The sequence below is a fragment of the Chrysochloris asiatica genome, unplaced genomic scaffold (assembly GCF_000296735.1).
Source record: "Chrysochloris asiatica unplaced genomic scaffold, ChrAsi1.0 scaffold00004, whole genome shotgun sequence".
Lineage (NCBI taxonomy): Eukaryota > Metazoa > Chordata > Mammalia > Afrosoricida > Chrysochloridae > Chrysochloris > Chrysochloris asiatica.
The window spans coordinates 19,086,424-19,107,096 of record NW_006408522.1 but is presented as its reverse complement, the minus strand read 5'-3'; the positions used below and the strand labels follow the sequence as shown (position 1 = coordinate 19,107,096).

Genomic DNA, 20,673 nt, shown 5'->3' with positions numbered 1-20,673 from the left:
CTAAGCTTCCTCTCTCATACTTTGGACATATTGTCAGGAGGGAACAGTCGCTGGAGAAGGAAGTCATGCTGGGTAAGATGGAGGGTCAGAGAAAAAGAGAAAGACCCCCAACAAGATGGATCAGCCAGGTGGCATCAATGATGTTGTCAAGTGTGGCAGCGGTAGTGAGGTTGGCCCAGGATTGGACATTGTTTCATTCTGCTGTGCATGGGGTTGCTATGAGTTGGGTTCCGACTTGATGGCACCTGACAACAACAACAACATATGGCATGGAAGGGAAATTAAAGGCATCCAAATTGGCAAAGAAGAAATAAAACTCTCTCTATTTGCAGATAATATGTTCCTATACATAGAAAACCCCACAAAGACTCAATTAAAAAAAGTTACTACACCTCACTGGAAGATTCAGCAAAGTGGCGGAGTATAAGACCAATGTACAAAAATCAGTTGGATTCCTCTATAATAACAAAGATAGTGCTGAAAAAGACATTAGGAAAGAAATAGCATTTACAATAGCCACCCAAAGGATGAAATATTTAGGAATAAATGTAACCAGAGAAACAAAGGACCTATACAAAGAGAATTACAAAACACTACTACGAGAAACCAAAAGAAACTTACAAAAGTGGAAGAACATACCATGTTCCTGGACAGGAAGACTCAACATCGTGAAAATGTCAATACTATGCAAAGCAATATACACATATAATGCAATCCCAATCCATATTCCAGCGACATTCTTCAAAGAGAAGGAAAAGACAATTACAAACTTTGTCTGGAAAGTAAGGAGACCCAGAATAAGCAAAGCATTGCTCAAGAAGAATAACAAAGTTGGAAGACTCTCACTTCCTGATTTCAAAATCTATGACACTGCTACAGTGGTCAAAACAGCCTGGTACTGGTACAATGACAGATACATTGATCAATGGAAGAGAATCGAGGATCCAGAAATTAACCCATTCACATACAGCCAACTGATTTTTGACAAAGTGTCTAGGTATGTAACATGGGGAGGAGATAGTCTCCTTAGCAGATGGTGCTGGCAGAACCAGAAAGTGATATGCAAAAGATTGAAACAAGATCTTTACCTCACACCATAAACAAAAACCAACTCAGCATGAATTAAAGACCTAAATGTGAATCCCAAAATTTTGGAAGACATCAAAGAAAAAATAGGGACAAATGTGAGGGCTCTAATACTGGGAATGCACAGACTACCAAACATTGTGAAAAGTATACAAGCAAAAGTAGGCAAAATAGATGAGTGGGGCATACTAAAAGTTAAAAACTTATGTGCATCAAAAGACATCACCAAAAGAGTAAAAAGCGAATCCACAGAATGGGAAAATATTTTTTGCAACTACACATCAGACAAGGGAGTCATTTCTAAAATATATAGGATACTACAACACCTCTACAAGAAAAGGACAAATAACCCAATTAAAAAATGGGCACATGACATGAACAGACACTTCACCAAGGAAGAGATCTGGGCAGCCAACAAACACATGAAAAAAATATTACGATCACTAGCCATTAGAAAGATGCAAATCAAAACAACAATGAGATAGCTCACACCAGCAATAAAAACAAAGATCAAAAAAGTAGAGGGCAATACATGCTGGCGAGGATGCGGAGAGACTGGGACCCTCCTACATTGTTGGTGGGATTGCAAAGTGGTCCAACCACTCTGGAAAGCAATATGGCGCTTCCTCAGAGGGTTGAAAATAGAAATACCTTATGACCCAGCAATTCTTCTACTTGGTATTTACCTACAACAAAAACAAGCCATAACACTAGTAGATATATGCACACCAATGTTCATAGCAGTGTTATTTATAATAGCAAAAAGATAGAGACAGCCTAAGTACCCATCAATTGAAGAATGGATAAACAAACTGTGGTACACAATGAAATAATATGCTACCTTGAAGAACAACACAGAAGCTGAAAGTCACCACATAACAAGGATGAACCTTGAGGACATTATGCTGAGTGAAATTGTTGTTGTTGTTGTTGTCAAGTGCCGTCAAATCGATTCTGACCCACAGCAACCCTGTATAGGGTTTCCAAGGAGCAGCTGGTGAACTTGAACCAGCGACCTTGCAGTTCAAATGGCTTTGCTGTCTGGCACATTAACCCACAGCACCACACTTAGTCAGTCACAAAAGGAGAACTACTGCATAGCACTGTTATTGTAAAAGAGTAAGAGAAAGAACCCACACTAAAAGGGGGAAAAATTATATATATATTTGCTGATCCCCAGGATGTACGGGATGAGAGGAGGAGAGAGAGGGAGGGGAATATAGAGCACAGGGTAAGGAATAGATGCAGGATAGCTGGGTGCGGGGAGGGGGGCAATACACAAGAAGGGTGAGGGGATGGAAGAACTAGGTAGATGGGAGAACAGTTAGGTGGGTTCACAGTGGTTAAGTGGGACAGATGTAAATGATGATGCATGCACAACCTTGGGACAACAGGGCTCTAGGATACAGGGATTGAGGCATGGTTTGAAGGGGGAAAAGACACTTCACATAGGTTAGTTTTTATGCAATTAAAGCTAAGCTAACTTCTGGGAAAACAGAGACAAACAAACAAAGAGACCTGAAATAACAATCTGGCTTCTGTGCTGTAGGATAATGCACTGGACCACAAGATCTGTTTGACCTGCAAGGTTAGCGGTTCACTCACCAGTTGCTCCTCAGAAATCCGACTCAATGGCACTTAACAACAACAAAATAGCTGTCGTAGCATTTGGAAATTATTTTACTTGTTTTGATCACTAGCCTTTAATGAATATGCCGAATGGTAATTTTCTTGATACACACCAGTTCGCATATGCAACACTCTTCAATTTAGTTGCTGTTGTTGTTGTTAAGTGCTGTAGAGTCGGTTCCTACCCATAGTGGCCCTGAACAGGGTTTCCGAGGCTGTAAATCTTTATGGGAGCAGAAAGCCTCTTCTTTCTCCTGCAGAACAGCTGGTAGTTTCGAACTGCTGACCTTGCGGTTCGCAGCCCAATTCGTAACCACTATGCTACCAGAGTTTCGTTGTTGTTGTTGTTATGTGCCGTGGAGTCGGTTCCGACTCATAGCGACCCTGCACAGGGTTTCCGAGGCTGTTAATCTTCACGGGAGCAGAACGCCTCATCTTTCTCCCGCGGAGCAGCTGGTAGTTTCGAACTGCTGATCTTGCGGTTCGCAGCCCGATTCGTAACCACTATGCTACCAGAGCTCCTTATACCAGAGTTTAGTAGTCTTATAAAAATAATAAGAAATAATTATAATACATTTATTATATTACATCTGTTCTATGATATGACATTTTACATCGAAAGAAAAATTCTTTTTGAGAGCTACAAGAAGTATATGACAATTTTTAGCCATTTGGGAGATGTAAGCTTAAAACACATTTGCCTGATAAAAACATTTGTTCACTCATGATAAATTAATTTATTCTTCAAAAGCTCATGAATAAGTTGATCATTAAATTTTTATTTCACTTCGTAAAAAATTACAGCTAATGGACTTATAAAATGGATATCATTTTAAAGCTGAAATTTAGATTTACTTGATATTTATAAACCACAAACATTATCATTATGAAGTTATAATGTTAAAGTTTGTTATAAAATCAAATTGTCCACATAGATAATCAGTTTAATTTTCTGCACTATCTTTCTTATTCTATTAAAGAAAAATTAACAGATATATTTTTTTTATCCAAGTTGTTGCTAATAGCTGTCGAGTCGGTTCCGACCCATAGCGACCCTGTACACAGTTTCCGAGGCTGTAAATCTTTACGGGAGCAGAAAGCCTCATCTTTCTCCCGCGGAGCAGCTGGTAGTTTCCAACTGCTGACCATGCAGTTCAGCGCCCAGAGCCCGATTCATAACCACTAAGCTAAATAAAAACAATTAGGACCCACTGGCTTGATTGCAATGGTGGTGGTGGGATATTTGTAATACACATCCCAGTGGAGTCCTGATGTTGCACTGCAGGAGAAGCATTGAACCAATAGGTCAATTTGAAGAAGGTGGCGGTTCAAACCCACCAGCCACTTCTTGGAAACCCTATCAGGGTCCCTATGAGTCAGAACCGACTTGTAGGCACTTAACAACAACAAGAAGCTATTACTGTCACTTGTTTGCATTATTAATAAGGTATCTTCAATTTTTTTTAATAAGATAAATTTTTCTTCTAGAAAACATTTACTGATTTTAATAACACTTGGAAATTCTTTACAAATGTGAGAAGAATAATGTGAAATTGGAAGCAGAGTAGGTCAGAAACAAAACAGCAGGCTTGGTTTCTCATGGAAATGATGTATTGTGAACTCACATTCTCAACAAACTCTAAATATTAGAAACATTTCTAACAGAAGAGCACACCACTACATTTTGTACTTACTTTGCAGAGGTTTGTTTGTGACGCACTGTAACTCTAGTTGCTCAGTGTCTTCCATCTTTGGTAGGGCCTGCATCAGCTCACAGTTACCTTGCTCTAGTGTGGATGTTACTGGACTCTTGACTGGCATCTTTCTGAAGGTCTTCAGGTGCTCTCGAACTTCCGCCAAAAGAACAGCCTGTATTGCTTCCATTGTCTATGACATTTAAGAAATGAATTCTTTTTAATGCTATTGCCAACGTGTGGGTTCTTATTCAAAATCCAAATCCTAGAATTTTGATTGGGACTGGTTTCACATAAATTATAATACTCTGTTCCCTCAGAATTAGCATCGAAAATAACTGATACAGAGTTAAGATCTGACATCTAAAATGATGTTTCCTTCTAACTAGGCTATTTTCAATTTTGTCAGAAGATAAAATTCTAAAGCACTATTTAGTTAAAAACAAACACAAACAAAAATAAATAACAGCCTGTATTTAAACTAGGTTTTATAGTGCAGAAATTTGAGAAAAGTACTTTAATAATAAATCTTAGTAAACTGCATTATTGTGACTCCATATAGCTTGAAATATTGCAAGGTGTGTGTTCTAATTGTACATACCCAATCAGGAATCTTTGGTTAGGTAGGGGTAAGGGGAAGGGTTCTTATCAAAGAATATATAAACCAGTATTTTCATTTTAGAAATTTGGAATATGGCACCCCAAGTTATTGGTTGACAAGTCTTCTAACCCCTGTATCATGTCCTGTCCATTGTATGTTTCCCCAAAGAGTCTGTCCCCTCACTCTTCAGTGCAAAGCTAGTGACATCTTGCCCAGGATTCTTACTGGCAAGAGACTGAAGCAAGGTACAGGAGAAAGACCGGATCTAAGAAAACCAGGAGTTGAATGAGTGAGAGAACAAGCAGGGTCGCTTTGATCTAGGTATACATTGTCATCATTCTTCTGTGGCCAACAGTTAGAGCTTTCATAAGCTACATCCCACTGCCTGTTGCTTTTCCCCTTAGAAGGTTGTCCTCTGTCAAGTAGATCCACATTCCAAAGTTGCTACTGCCCTCCCTTATTATTTGTAGTTGGCCTACAGGATGCCTAGTGATCTTGAGTTGCTGTGGCCCAAAACAGAACATTCAATCATCTAAGCATCTATCTTAAGTATCTTGGTAGCATGAGTCTTTAAGGTTCCAGGGTCACTCAGAACCTTATGCTGGTGACAGGTGCTCATGAACTACTGGTGTAGAAGGCACTGGGCCTGTCACTTTAATTTTTGTGGTTTCTAAGCTTCCTGATCACTGATTATACCCATCCATGTACTTACTGTTTACACTCAAGTGTTCAGTTGGGTTGTGAAAAGAGGTAGTGAATGATGTGATTCAATAATTGCATATCATGTATACTAACAAGAAGTACTGATTACAGGAGGTAAATAATGATGAATTATAAATACCATGTGATGAGATATTTAACATTGTAATAGCTATATATTGCATGCCATGAACACTCACGTGTAGTGTAGTTATACAGAATGTTCTACGTGTAGTTAATTGATGGAGCATGTCTACCACCACTTACTATGTTATGAAATATTGTATTAACTGCTATCTATGATGTTTACTAACACATACCACTATATATCACAAAAACATAGGTGAATGATGCTGATTAGTGTATATTGCATGATAGGCTACACTGTATTCTTTATTCATGATAAGCAACTTGACATGACTTGAATTCCTCTCACTTTAACTTTGCCATACATTTGTTTGACAGCAATGTTTCTAAGCATGGACGATGTGGTAGAAAACCAGTGAGGTCGGAAGAGCTCTGGATAAGAAATGAGAAGGCCTGAGTTAATACAAATATGACCTTTGAGAACTCAAGTTCCTTCTCTAGGACTTCATGTCCTCACAAATAAACCAAAAGCTCTGTGATACTGAGAGAAGTTAGGATGATAGCATTCAATAAAAGAATACTGTGAAGAACTTGCCTTTGTCCATATCTGTAAATGAAGATGTGTACTGGATATGTTTAGGTCCACAGCATGTCCAGACTGTGGTATATTCCAGGGAAGGGGCAGTGTGGCCTTCTGCCCTCATTGGCTCATGCCTACCTCTCACTGGGATGGTTATCATCTCCGAGGAATGCCCACAATTCTGATTTAAAATGTCTGCTATCTCACTAGATAAAATAACCTAGTATAACTTGGATCATCATTTGTTCTTTAAAATATATAAGGATTAATACAATTCCACTTAGCATTTTTAATTATTAATTTATGTTCTATAACTTCATACTTTTTAACTGTCAGATTCTGGATTTTTTGACATCTTTTTCACAACGAATACATATTACATGGATAATCAATATATGTATTATTGAAAAACAAGAGAAGGAGCTCAAACAGCAATAAAAAACATATTAACCATAAGGAACAAGATACTCAGAGCCAAAGTACACACAAGCGAATACAAATGGCTCACGTCCAATTTGGAAATAAACTTTTAACTATGCACTTTAGATTCAGTATGAAATCAATGCTCAGCATGACTCCCCATCCAAAGATAAATGGTTCCTCTTTTAAACATATATATATGAATTTATACTGATTACCATTTACCATCAAGTCAATTCTGACCCATGGCAATCCCAGGTGTATCAGATAGAACTGTGCTCCATAGGTGTTTTGGAAGTAGATAACCAGACCTTTTGAGGTCCCTCAGAGTAGGTTCAAAGTTCCAACCATTCAGCTAGTAGCATTGTATATTAACAATTTGTGTCATACAGGGTCTCATTAGGAACATGTAGACCATGGAAACAAATGCCCAAACCCTTTCTACTTGTATATAGGTTATCCCTGAGTTATGTTGCTGTTGCTAAGAGCCATCGAGTCAGTTCTGACCCATAGTGATTCTGTATAGGGCTTCTAAAGAGTGGCTGGTAAGCTTGAGCTGCTGACCTCATGGTTCTAACTGACTATGCAGTCCAGTGCATTAACCCACAATGCCACACAATGCTCCATCCCTGAGTTATGCTGGGGTTCCATTCCAACAACTTCCTTGCAAGTTGATTTTGCTATACATTGAATATTTCATTTCAAAAGAACAACTGATGCTTCTTATGATACAAAATGCTGAAATAGATACGCTGTAAGTCTGGTCTACAATGAAGCCAGTGCCAGGGTCATAGCAATGAAGTTGGAGTTGTAACAGCTCTAGTATATGCGTACAATGTTCACTCAAATGGCAATTGTTTATGTCATTTGTGTTGAACGTTGTCCAACTTTCTATCCATTACAACTCCCAACAGTGACACGGAATTCATTGTAGTCCAGGCCATAACGTGCTGTACAGCACTGTTTTGATAAGTAAATTGGAACATTAAACATCTTTAAGTGAACATTTGAGAATGATGACATTAGCAAATTAAAAACTGCAATATTACATATAGTACAGTTTACTAACAATACGATATACAGAAAACAAAAAGGTCAGTCACAAGCTTAAATACATTTTAAGTCAGGTGCTACCTATGTATTGGATTTCACAATGTCAACCACTACAGACAGTTTGTTATGGTTTATCTTTTTCCCTCCTGTAAATAACAATGTTATTGGAGTTATTGCTATTGTCCTCTTACCCACAGACATCCAGAAGATTCACACTCACCATGACCTCAGAGGACCTTACAGAGTAGCACTGCTCCATGAGATTTCTAAGACTGTAAATCTTTACAGAAGCAGACTGCCTTACTTTACTTCTGTGGAGCAGTTGGTGGTTTTGAACTGCTGACCCTATCATTAGCAGCCCAGCACTTAACCTACTGTGCTACCATGAGTCTTTATTCTCATTTTACAACACTGATAATTTATCAAACTCATGAAGTTTAAACAAGTTCTAATACACATTCATCTAATTAATGCATAGACATTTATTGTTCAATGTACAAGGCTACCCAGTAAGCTTTTAGGACTCAAAGAAGCTGGAAAGACGAGAAGCCTTTAAATTGGTCATTGAAGAAACCAACTCCGAATCAACTCACAGATGAGCTACTCTCAGGACAAAATTACACATAACTAAAATTCATAAACCTAGGTACCAATATGTCATGATATATATTTAAATCAAATAGACAATTTTGCCTCAAACTGCAGTTACCTATGGCAGCATGAACCTCCCTCCTTCAGCTTCCTCTGTTATAATCCCTTGGAACACCATTGCATGTGGTATTTTCCACTTTTTTCCTCATCTCTGCCTCAGTTTTAGGCCTTTCCAACAAAATGCTATGCAAGGACACTTTGTGTGAACAACTGTAAACACTGTAAACACTAAGGTACAGGGGTATGTGAATGTACTAGAGCATCAAAGAATATAAACCATATCATACCTGCACAGACTGGTCCCTCCAACAGGAAATTAACTTCAAAAATGGAAGATCAGCCACAGGTACATGGGATTCATTCTTACCTAAAAAAATGCAAAACACATTTTATATGTTCAGAGTATTCAATATGGATATAATGGTCCTCAAGCCTTGATATACATTAGATTTAGGTAAGGAGTTTCCTTTGTTTGTTTGCTTTACAAGCATCACCTGTTGTTCAGTATAATAGAGTCAGTTCCAACTCATAATGACCCTGTTTACAACAGAATGGAACACTGCCCAGTCCTATGCCATCCTCACAGTTGCTATGCTTGAACCCATTGTTGTTGCCACTGTGTTGATCCATCTTGTTGTGGGGAGAGGGGCTTCCTCGTTTTTTTTCTTTTTTGTTGACCTTCCTTTTTACCAAGCATGATGTCTTTCTCCAGAAACTGGTCCTTTCTGGCAACTCATCCAAAGTATCATAGACAAAGTCTCCTCATCGTTACTTCTAAGGAGTGTATCTGGCCTTATTTTTTCCCCCAACAGATTTGTTTGTTCTTCTGGAAATCACTGGGCTGCTAACTGAAAAATGGGTAGTTCAAAATCTCCAACCACTCCTCCCTCAGAAACTCTATACAGATTCTCTATGAGTCAAAACTGACTCGATGGTACTTAAACAACAACAAAAAGCAAGAGTAACTTAGCCATACTTCTTCCAAAACAGATTTCTTTATTCTCCTGGCAGTCCATGGTACTTTCTATATTCTTTGTCAACACCATAATTCAAATGCATCAATGATTCTCTAGTCTTCCTTATTTATTATCCAGCTTTTTGCATGCATATGAGGCTAGTGGCCATGGCTTGGATTAGGCGGACCTTAGTCCTTCTTCAGTGGCCTCTTTGTTCTTTAACACTTTAAAGAGATCTTTTGAGGCAAATTTGCCTAATACAACACATTATTTAATTTCTTGACTGCTGCTTCTGTAAGTATTCATTGTAAAATGAAACACTAATGGTCAGATTTAATATTCCAGAGATTCTGATGGTGAAAGTCTGCAAGTAGGGATGGGGTAAACATTGTTACTTTGTAAAAGCTCTTCAGGTAAATTTTATGTAGAGCCAGAGTTCAGAACCATCAATATGCATGCATTTATATAGATTTTCAACCATTTTATTACATATTTATGTCAGAACAAATTAATCTTTATACCTTGAACTTATCTTTGTGTCTCTTGCCAACTGAATGACATGGCTAATATTCCCTACCCAATATAGATCATCAGTGTTCATAATTCCTTCCTCATAGTAATAGTTCCTAAATTTCTATCCTGCCACTAACCTACCTCTCACATGGAGTAACTAATAACAGACTTAGTTTGATTTGTCTATACCGAGTCGCACAAATCTGATCACTAGGTATAGCACTGATGTATTCATTTGTCTCATTTTGTTTGCTTACATAGTGCTTATTTTAAGTTTGCCCCCTTGCATGTCCTCTCTATTTGCCTTAATGCTCAGCATAAAAATTTGAGAGCAAACTAGGGCTTGGTCTATTTAAATTGATCCACAAAGAGTCCAGCTGTCCCCTGTATCAAAAAACGCTTAAAAGATGCCTTTTTATTAATTGAAAATGGACTTATTTTCATCCAAATGAAAATTCAATGAATTAAGGTTTTCTGATGACTTAAGTGTAGTATTGAGGTGCCACGTGGATGCTAGGAGTGAGATAGGGAAGAATGGTGAGGGCTTGTGCTGCTTGGAAAGTTGTTACTATACTTTTATGTTTAAATTGATATTGTAATACATGTTTTAAGTTCTATGTAGCTATCTGAGTATTAGTCAATATGGTTTTCATTAAATCACATAATGTCATGGTTAAGGTTCTGTGTCAGCTTGACTAGGCCAGAATTTCCAGAGGGTTAGCGGTTGAGATGTGCTTATTCCCATGGTGATGAAACCGAATCCTGGCACAGTAACTTTATGATGAGTGGCTATGAACAGCCAATCAATTAAAGGGATGCTTCCTAGGGGATATGGCCTGTTCCCAATATAATGGACATGCAGGAAAGGCCCTCTCCCTTCCACTGGGGACCTAGGACTCTGCGATTGTAAGCTATTCCTTGGTATATGCTGATGAAGATCAAACTACAACATCCAGTATGGATTGTATGTACCTCAGTGTAAAGAAAACAAAAATTTGCACAACCGGACCAATAAAAAAAGATTGTAGCTGTCAAAGACTTCGTTTTGCTTAGATTCACAATCAATCAACACTCATGGAAGCAGCAATCAATACATAAAACGACATGTGGCAGCAAGCAAATATGCTGCAAAAGACCCCTTTAAAGTGTTCAACAGCAATTATATCAGTTTGAGGACTAAGGTGCTCTGGACTCAAGCCATAGTGTTTTCAATCACCTCATATGCATGTGAAAGTTGGACAATGAATAAGGAAGACCATGGAAGAATCAATGCATTTGAGTTATGGTGTTGGAGAAGAACATTAAAAGTACCATGGACTGACAGAATGGTATGGCGCTGTGGGTTAATGCACCTGACTGCAAAGTCATTTGAACTGCAAGGTTAGCAGTTAAAGCTCACCAGCTGATCCTCGGAAACCCTATACAGGATTGCTATGGGTAGGAATCTACTTGATGGCACTTAATAACAACAACAATGTTGGAAGGAGTACAGCCAAATGCTCCTCAGAAGTCAGAATGGCAAGACTTCATCTCTCATATTTTGAACATGTTACCAAGAGGGACTAGTTTTCAGAGAAGAGTATCATGAAACACAAAAGATGAAGCCCACTTCCCCACCCCCGCCCCCACCAACGAGACATATTGACACAGTGGCAACAGCAATGGACTCAAACATAACAACAATTGTTAGGATGGTGCAGGGCTTGGCAATGGTTCATCCTATTGTGCAATGGGTTGCTATGAGTCAGAACTGACTGGATGGTACCTATTATCTTTGATTTTTAAGTCATTCTTTTCCAATTCCTCATGAGTATAGCAGGTCAGAGACAATTATGTTTATCTCTTTTTGTCCTTCCTTTCTCATTTTGTTGACCTTGTGATGCAACCACTAAAGCTAAATATTGGTCTCAACTGTAACTACTTATTGGCATCATGGGATATGAGACCAAAATATGAGATAGAAATGAGAACCAAGGTTTCTTAGCAATGCCAGTAAATTAAAGAATGAATTGCAATTTCAGGGAGAGCGGTTAAAAGAAAGTATCCCAGGTATTCCAATATTACAGTTCCCAATTCTGCTGACAGAAGTGCCTATAGGTTCCTATCCATTTTTTAGAGTAAGCACTAAAATAACCACTAAATAATAAAATAATGGAGTATTATTTTATTCCTCAGGCTTTGGCTTTATAAAATTATCACTATGAAGTAAATCCCTCTTTTCCTTTCATATTGCTACCTTCCAATTGTTAAAAAAGAAATAAAGAAATCTCAGTGTTTAAGTGAATTTAAAGTGCTATAAATGTCATCCCAAACACCAGGAAGATTTTCAGTAATGACAAGAATTACTCAAGGTTGCTTTGGTTGGGAAAGTCAAAGGAAAAACTGGGTCTCCTTGGTTAGCAATTCCCTCAGTCTCTACAGCAATACTATGCCGAACCTTAAGTTCCAGTCTCTTTCCCAGAGATATTAATAGACAAGAAACAATTCATAAGCTTGGAAATTTCTTGAGTATTAAAAAGCAAAACAAAACTGAAAATAAGGATACCCAAACCTAAAGACGTTGAGTTAATTCTAACTCATAGCAACCATGGAGGACAAAATAGAATTGCTTCATAGGGTTTCCAAAGCTGCAATCTTTATGCACACTCCCACATCTTTCTTCTGCATAACAATTCATGCATTTGAACCACTGATGTTTTTGTTAGCATCTGATTGCTTCTTAACCACTGGACTACCAGAACTACTGAAAAGAAGGATGTTGTTGTGTATGATCAACTTGGTTCCAATTCATAGAGACTCTCTTGTTATTACTGTTGTGAAGTGTGATCTAGTAGGTACCAACTCTAGTTGGTAAGCAACACTGTGTAGGGTTTTCAAGGAGTCGCTGATGAGTTTGTACTGCTAATCTTGAAGATGACATTTCAATATGTATCCTACAGCACCACACCAAGACTTCAGCGACCTTGTAGGATAATGCCAATTGGAACTGTTTGGTTTGAACTGTAAGGTTGGTGCTCCTCAGTAACCCTATACAGGGTCAATATGACTGAGAACTAACTCGATGGCACTTAACAACAACAACAACCAGGAGAAGGCAAGAAGCCAGGGTGGTACAAATGATTAAGTACCCCACTATTAACTGAAAACTTGATGAACTCACCCAGAAGCTCTGAAGGAGAAGGATCGAGGACTTGGCTCCTGTGAAGACTGCAACCTAGAAAACCCTATGGGACAGTTCTATTCTGTCACAAAGGCTTACTGTGATTTGGGATTGACTCAATGGCATCTAATAACAACAACAAGGAGAAGACAGGCAACCCATGCATACCTCAAAACTATACAGGTTCACACATACCATTGGTGCAATCCCATTGGATATGCAGCTAGAATGGGAAGAATGATTTAAATTACCTTTTAACCTAATTTATCAGTTTATTCACTTTCTCATTAATTCAGAAAATATTTACCTAAATTCATCCAGGCAATGTTCTAGAAACTGAGGAAAACAGTAAATAAAACTGTCAAAAAAACAAAACAAAACAAGCAAACTATCATGGAGCTTATATATTAGTGGCAGGGGGGTAGATGACAAATGAAAAATGAGAGCTAGTATGTCAGACAGTGATAGGGATTATGATGAACAGAACAACAGTAAAGAAGTGAGGGTGCATTAGAACGGAGGGAAAACACCCTCATTTGAAAGTGCCATTTGAGGAAGACTTTATAGATAAGGGAAAAGGGTACCAAGACTAGGATGAACAATTTGGATATCTTAGGCAGCGGGACCCACCAGTGCAAAGACTCTAAAACCTACCTGCCATGTTTAGATCAGAGTGACCAATGGACAGTGTAGCTATGGTACCACTGGAGGCTTTAAGCAGGAGAATATATATGGTTGTGATTTAACTTTGAATAGATTACTCTGGCTACTTGGATGGTAACAGAGTATAGGAGCCAAGAAAGGTAATTAGGAAGGAGGCTAATGTCATCCAGGCAGTGATGGTGGCCCACACCACAGGAGTGATCCTACAGGGTGTGGGAATCAGTCAGATTCTTTAATATGTTCTAAAGTAGAACCAATATGAATATTAAAAGATTGTGGGATATGAAAGAAAGTAAAAAATGGCACCAAAGTCCTTGGTCTGAGCACCTGGAAGAATATAATCATTGATTACTTAGCTAGTGAAGACTGTGGTGATTATGTGCTGTGGAGTTGATTCTGACTCATGGAGACCTTGTATGGGGTTTTCTGGGCTGTAAATCTTTACAGCAGCAGAAAGCCTCAGTTTTTCCCATGGAGCAGCAGATCGATTCTTACTGCTGACCTTGTGGTTAGCAGCCCAACTCATAACCCACTATGCTATCAGAGCTCCTACGTGAAGACTAAGAGGAGCAAATAAGGATGGATAAGTCATTTGGCATTAAAAGAAAATCTAAACACCAAAATATTTACTCCGAAATATTTAAGCACCACCATATAGCATTCTGAAATTGTTCTAAAATTCTCTAATAATCAGTTACCTGATATAAAGATCTTGATGCTATAAACTTTCCAATCAATAACAGATGGTCTTACCTTGATATCCTAACATTTCCTCTACTGAAAATTTCTGGATTTAAGGCATTTCAAAGATCATTTGATGTATCTGTCATATTACTATTAAACTATTAATAAATATCTAAATCGAGGCAGAATATAAATGAATAATTCTATGAATCCAGACTAAGTCAAATAGTAAACACACTCATCATTCTAAACTATAGAGTGAGAGCCAACTGGAGAAAGACTACTTATTTTACGTTCTATAAAACGAGAAAGACAATTGGATCATATCTGTGCCTGTAACTCTCTCTCTTCCTTACCATTTCGTAAGTAATCGTAGAAGCTTGAAATATTCAAAATATCATTCCCAGGATTTTTCACCTTATTGTGAACAGAATCCATTTTGAAAGAACTGCTAAGAAAAAAGATTTAAACAATGTTATTAAAGAAGTATAAAAACTTCTTTGAAAAAAAAAAAAAAGCCAGAGGCACGAGCAAGTGACCACCTTAACACGTTTATGATTTGAACAGATTTTTTTTAGTACTATCTTCTGGTATGGTGCTGTACGTACGATAAGCATTAAACCTCGAGGTAGATTTGAACTGCAAGGTGGTGGTTCAAATCCACCAGTCACTCCTCAGAAACCCTAAAGAGAGTGGCTTTGAGTTGGAACCGATTCAACAGTGCTTAACAACAGCAACGATGATGTCTCCTTTGGATCTTATTTATCCACATTGCTCCCACCTAGAATCTTAAATCTCCATCAAATTGTGAAGTTTTAGTTTTCCAGAATTATTTTGTGATATGATTTTCAAGCAGTGCCTTTTTACTGTAGATGACTTCTAACTAATGCAACATACTTATGAATGCTAGTATGTTGAGATCTGCTCAAAATTCTCCTGAATTTTTTCACCAGCAAGGCTCATGCAGTCTCTCATCCATTTTGTGGGATTCTGATTAGGGAAACACATGTGATTTGTTAGCAGCTCAAATTTTTACGAACTTGAAGTAATCTTGGTAGTGGTGGTTATGTGGTGGTTATGTGCCATGGAGTCGGTTCCAACTCATAGCAACCCTGTACAGGGTTTCCGAGGCTGTAAATCTTTACGGGAGCAGAAAGTCTCATCTTTCTCCCGCAGAACAGCTGGTAGTTTCGAACTGCTGACCTTGGGGTTCACAGCCCAGTTTGTAACCACTATGCTACCAGAGCTTCTTGAAGTAATCTTAGTGAACATATATTTCAGCCACCTCATATTGTAAGTGCTGAAAGTATGGTTGAAGGAGCTAACAGTTAGCCCAAAGTCACACAGTGCGTTAAACAACAACACTAGGATTCAAACTTAGGTCTTCACGATCTAGGCTAATGTGAATTTTTTCACCAGACTTTGGGTATTATGTCATTTTCTTAGTGATAGAAAAGTGAAAACCCATGCCAGGTGAGGAAGGAAGTCTTTCTGAAACTGCAAAAAACAAACAGCTAGACATTTTAAAATAATAGAAAATTAAGTATATAAGTCACAAAATTTGCCAAGCTCTCTTTTCTCATAGCTCAGAACAATGGCACTGAATCCTATAAATAGGCATGCCTTGGAGATAGTGTGGTTTTGTTCCCAGACTATGAATGCAATACAGTGAACAGTGCAGTAAAATGAGTCACACAAATTGTGTGGCTTCCAACTGCATTGTTGTTGTTGTTGTTAAGTGCCATCGAGTCGGGTCCGACCCATAGCGACCCTGTACAGAGTTTCCGAGGGTGTAAATCTTTACGGGAGTAGAAAGCCTCATCTTTCTCCCGCGGAGCGGCTGGTAGTTTCGAACCGCTGACCTTAAGGTTCGCAGCCCGATTCGTAACCACTACGCTACCAGAGCTCCTTACTGCATATACAATTATATTTACACTATACTATAGTAAGTGTATAATGACATTATGAAAAAAGTTTGAAATGTGGGAATTACTAAATTATCACTGTGGTGCCTTGAATTTGCTTGATGTGGCTTTTCTATTCCAAGTCTTCTTAATTTCCACCGATTGTTTGCTTGGGACCATGCAAATAAGGTCTACAGGACTCTAAGGCTGGGATTGGTTAGTTTTGTCCTCCAGCTAAGTTAAAAGGAGCCATCTCAGAAACAGAGACAGAAGATCCCTGGACCATCAAGAAGGCAAAACATGAGTGGATTGTGAAATCTCTACCTAGGAAAACGACGACAGCAGAGGTGAAGGCAGAAGCTAATGCAGAGGTGGTGACATGGAGAGATAGAGCAGTTATGGGCTTTAAGCCCATGGACTGGGACAGAGGCTAAGGGGCCACACAGCTAAGAAGCCAAAGACAAGAGTGATGCATGTCTGCAGTACGGCAGAGAAGACACATTCCTAACTGGAGAACTGATGCATCCTAAGTTGTTTTTGATCCTGAATTGTACCCCGTTCGCTCCCCTAATAAACCCTGTAATCTTGAGTATTGTTACGAGTTCCATGTGGCCATTGCAATGGATTGTAAAACCCAGATGTGACTCAGAGAGTGCTGTGGGAGGCATGGCTGGTGTCAGAATTGGATAAAGAAGGTTGTAGGGTGTTGGCATGTCTGACCTCCACTTCCTAGGAACCAGCCTGGTACTGATTTTTAGTTTGATTCTCTTTCCCCCTTGTGAAACCAAGGGAAGTCAGGCACGGTCCTCACATGGTTTTTGCAGTAACACAAAAACATGAAGTAACACAAAAGCATGCTGTTGGTACCAATAGACTTGTATCACACAGGTTGCCCAAAACTTTCAATTTGTAAAAATGAAGTATCTTTAAAATAAAATAAAGCAAAGCACAATAAAGGGAGGTATGCCAAAGGGAGGTATGCCTGTAGTCCATTTAGACTTTCAACCAGGTTTGCTGAGGACAGAAACTCTTATCCACTATTGAATCCCTGGCACAGATATTTGTTGAACTGAACTCTTATCCAAGAACAGAAATATCAATAGCCATCTGCCACACTATAACAGGCAGTTCAAATAGTCTCTCTACTAACAATTTTCATCTCACATGATTGCTATCTTAACTCTGACCATCTAGCCTATTTATCTATATCCCAAATGTCATTTCATATTCTCTTACTTTATTTCAATGTCTTCTACTTATTTCATGGGAATAAGTATCATTTGAATGAATTCCTACCTCAAATAATAAATTCTTTTTTCCTCTATAGACTATTTAGTACTAAGGACATAGGAGAAATTCAGTAAATTCTTACTGAATTGGATTCAATCTTGCAGCATTTTACTATAACAAACTGCATCAAAATTTAGCAATGGAAGAACAATAAGAGAGAAGAGATCAGCAACTAGTCAGGTTCTGGAATTAGATGGGTACTCAGATCTGAGTAAGCCTGTCAGCAGTTGAATAACCTTGGGATTGACAGTTTCCATGAGCCTCAATATATTATTCTATTGTTAAGTGTCATCAAGATGGTTCTGATTCATAGCAACCCTGCATAGGGTTTCTAAGGAGTAGCTGGTAGATTTGAACCACCAACCTTGTTGTGAACAGTCCAGCACCACACCAGGACTCCATAATCTTTTATATAAGGAACAAAATTATGGTATCTATATCCTAGCTTTTCTGTGCATGTTAAATGAATCATATGTAAAGGACTTACACAGTGACTAAATGTAAAAATCCAAACTCACTGCCATCGAGTCGATTGTGCCTCATAGTGACACTGTATAGGGTTTCTGAGGCTGTGAATCTTTATGGGATGAGCAGAAAGCCTCATCTTTTTCCTGTGGAGAGGCTGCTGGGTATGAACTGCGAACTTTGAGATTAGTAGTCCAATGCTACAGCATCCCCAGAGTTCCTTACACAGTGATAAGTAGATATTAAGCAAAACTCACAGCTATTATGATTGCTAAATGATTATTTTCTGTGAATGAATTACTACATGAGCTCTTTTATTGTAGAATGCCAAAGTAACAAACAAATGGTACGATTTGAGGTATGAATTTTGTCAAATTTTTCCTTTTCCAAATATGCAAAATATGCTAGCATAGACATTCACTTAAATGTTCTGTGTTCCTCTCTGATTCACAGCAAATACAATGGATTTCAAGGATTTGTTTGTGGATAGCAGAGAGAGAGAAGGAGAGAATAAAGACAAAACAAAGAGATTGATTTGGTCATTCGTCATCCAACACTATTACTTTCCTGGCACACATAAAAGAATGAATACTGGCTGAATGAATAAATCTTAAATAATGTATTGCCCAATTATCTTCTAATCCCTAAAAACTGAAAAGACGATTTTCTTAAATATGCTTTGAACTAAAGGACTTACTGTACATTTACTCAACACTGGGAAGAAGAAAGGAAGGAAGGAAATCAGATAGCTAGGCAGACAGGTAGGCAATCAGTTAAGCCAGCTGACCAACCAAAGAGCTGACTACAACAAATAATGATACTTTTTTTAACGTTCCAAATATGAATTGTCAAAATCTCTTACCTGTCAGTTCCAGAGGCCAATTCTAAAGGCATGTTAACTAATTTATGAACTAAAAACAGTCTGTTCAATAAATAAACTATAGTGTTTGACTCTTGCAAGGAGTCACAATTATTTTCTAGCCCTCTTGATGTTCCACCTTGGTTTGGAAGAGCAGCTGTGTATTTATTTGACAGATCCAAAACTTTCCTGGAAAATAAATTGACTCGTGTATAGTCTTTCTTCAAATCATCATTACATAAATCCCAACCTGGCAACTTTAATGAGAAGTGATCTTCATTTGAAGCAAATCCCAAAGAAACAGGCCCCTGAAGCTTTAAAATATTGAGATGCTTAATGCAAAGATTATCTAATTCTTTATCCAATCCCCATGGCAAAAGGCAAGACAGGAGCAATTTAGCTGTGTCTATCATAATGTTAGTATCAACTTTTCTTGATGACTTAGGGTGCATATTTTTGGAACTCTTCATTTTCTTATGCCTTTTAATGCCATCATTTTCTTCTGTGAACTTAATGGCATTATCTTCTTGGACTGGGTTTTCAATAACAGGCCTGACTTCTGTCTCCCCTGAGAGAGGACTACATGCAGTTTTATTTCTTTTCAGTGTCAATGTCTTCTTCTCAACTGTGCTCTTGGCTCTTCTCAGGATCTCACTACCATAGAATGAATTTGAAGAGTCACCATCACAGATAGGTGTTGGGAGCAGAAGTTCAACGAGGTTTTCCAGATCAAATAAGAGAATATGAAAGCCAATGCTACTCCACTTAGTCTTCACAGGTAAGACACTGAAAGGCCCCGAGAAACACTTGGCATCAGCAACCTGAGGGGAATTAAAATATATGAGTGTCAAATTTTGTGTATATCTTTAAAAGTATTTCTTAAGAATTTCCATGATATTAAAGCAAAACAAGAGGAAACAATTAAATAACAATAGAGTTACTTTCAATTTTTGGTCTTATCTTTAAAAACACTAATTCTGAATTAAACATTCTACATTCTAACATTCACTGAAAACTTTTTCTTCCTAAAATTCCATCTTTATTTTTATTTCATAATCCACAAGTTAGACATCTAAACATAGATGCCATCAGATTAATATCCTTTGATATAAACTCTCACATGTTTCAATTATAAAACTCTTAAGACATAGAGCAAGAAAAAATAAGTTTGACATTAGGGGAAAGCAGAACACTTACAAGAACATGTTGCTTTTGTTCCAACTCATAGCAACTCTGTATAGGGTGTCTGAGGAGTGACTGGTGAGTTTGAACCACCAACCATGGGATTCAAACTGACCTTGTGGTCCAGTGCTGCTTATCCTACAGTGCTACACCAGGACTCTTGTAAGAACTTAGAAAGTATTTTAACTGTGCTAGCTTTAAATACTTGGAAGTAACCTAAATGCTAATCAGTAGCAAATTGCTTTTTAAAAAGCCAGGGCAAGGAACCCACCTAGTGGACTTGCATTTGTTCTGTGTATATATATATATAAGCTCTGGTAGCGTAGTGGTTACCAATCGGGCTGCGAACCTTAAGGCCAGCAGTTCGAAACTACCAGCCGCTCCGCGGGAGAAAGATGAGGCGTTCTGCTCCCGTAAATATTTACAGCCTCGGAAACCCTGTACAGGGTCGCTATGGGTCGGAACCGACTCGACGGCACTTAGCAACAACAACAAAT

At 38.2% G+C, this 20,673-nt stretch overlaps 1 protein-coding gene across 1 annotated transcript in view; it reads right to left on the bottom strand.

Annotated features, from left to right (window-relative positions):
• WDR72 (WD repeat domain 72) overlaps positions 1-20,673 on the bottom strand; it is a 300,638-nt gene that overhangs the window by 128,343 nt on the left and 151,622 nt on the right. The window contains exons 15-18 of the mRNA XM_006831859.1: positions 18,998-19,815; positions 14,833-14,924; positions 8,788-8,867; positions 4,410-4,602 (exon numbers count right to left, since the gene is read on the bottom strand). Coding sequence (XP_006831922.1) covers positions 4,410-4,602; positions 8,788-8,867; positions 14,833-14,924; positions 18,998-19,815 — 1,183 coding nt within the window. The remainder of the gene's footprint in view (positions 1-4,409; positions 4,603-8,787; positions 8,868-14,832; positions 14,925-18,997; positions 19,816-20,673) is intronic.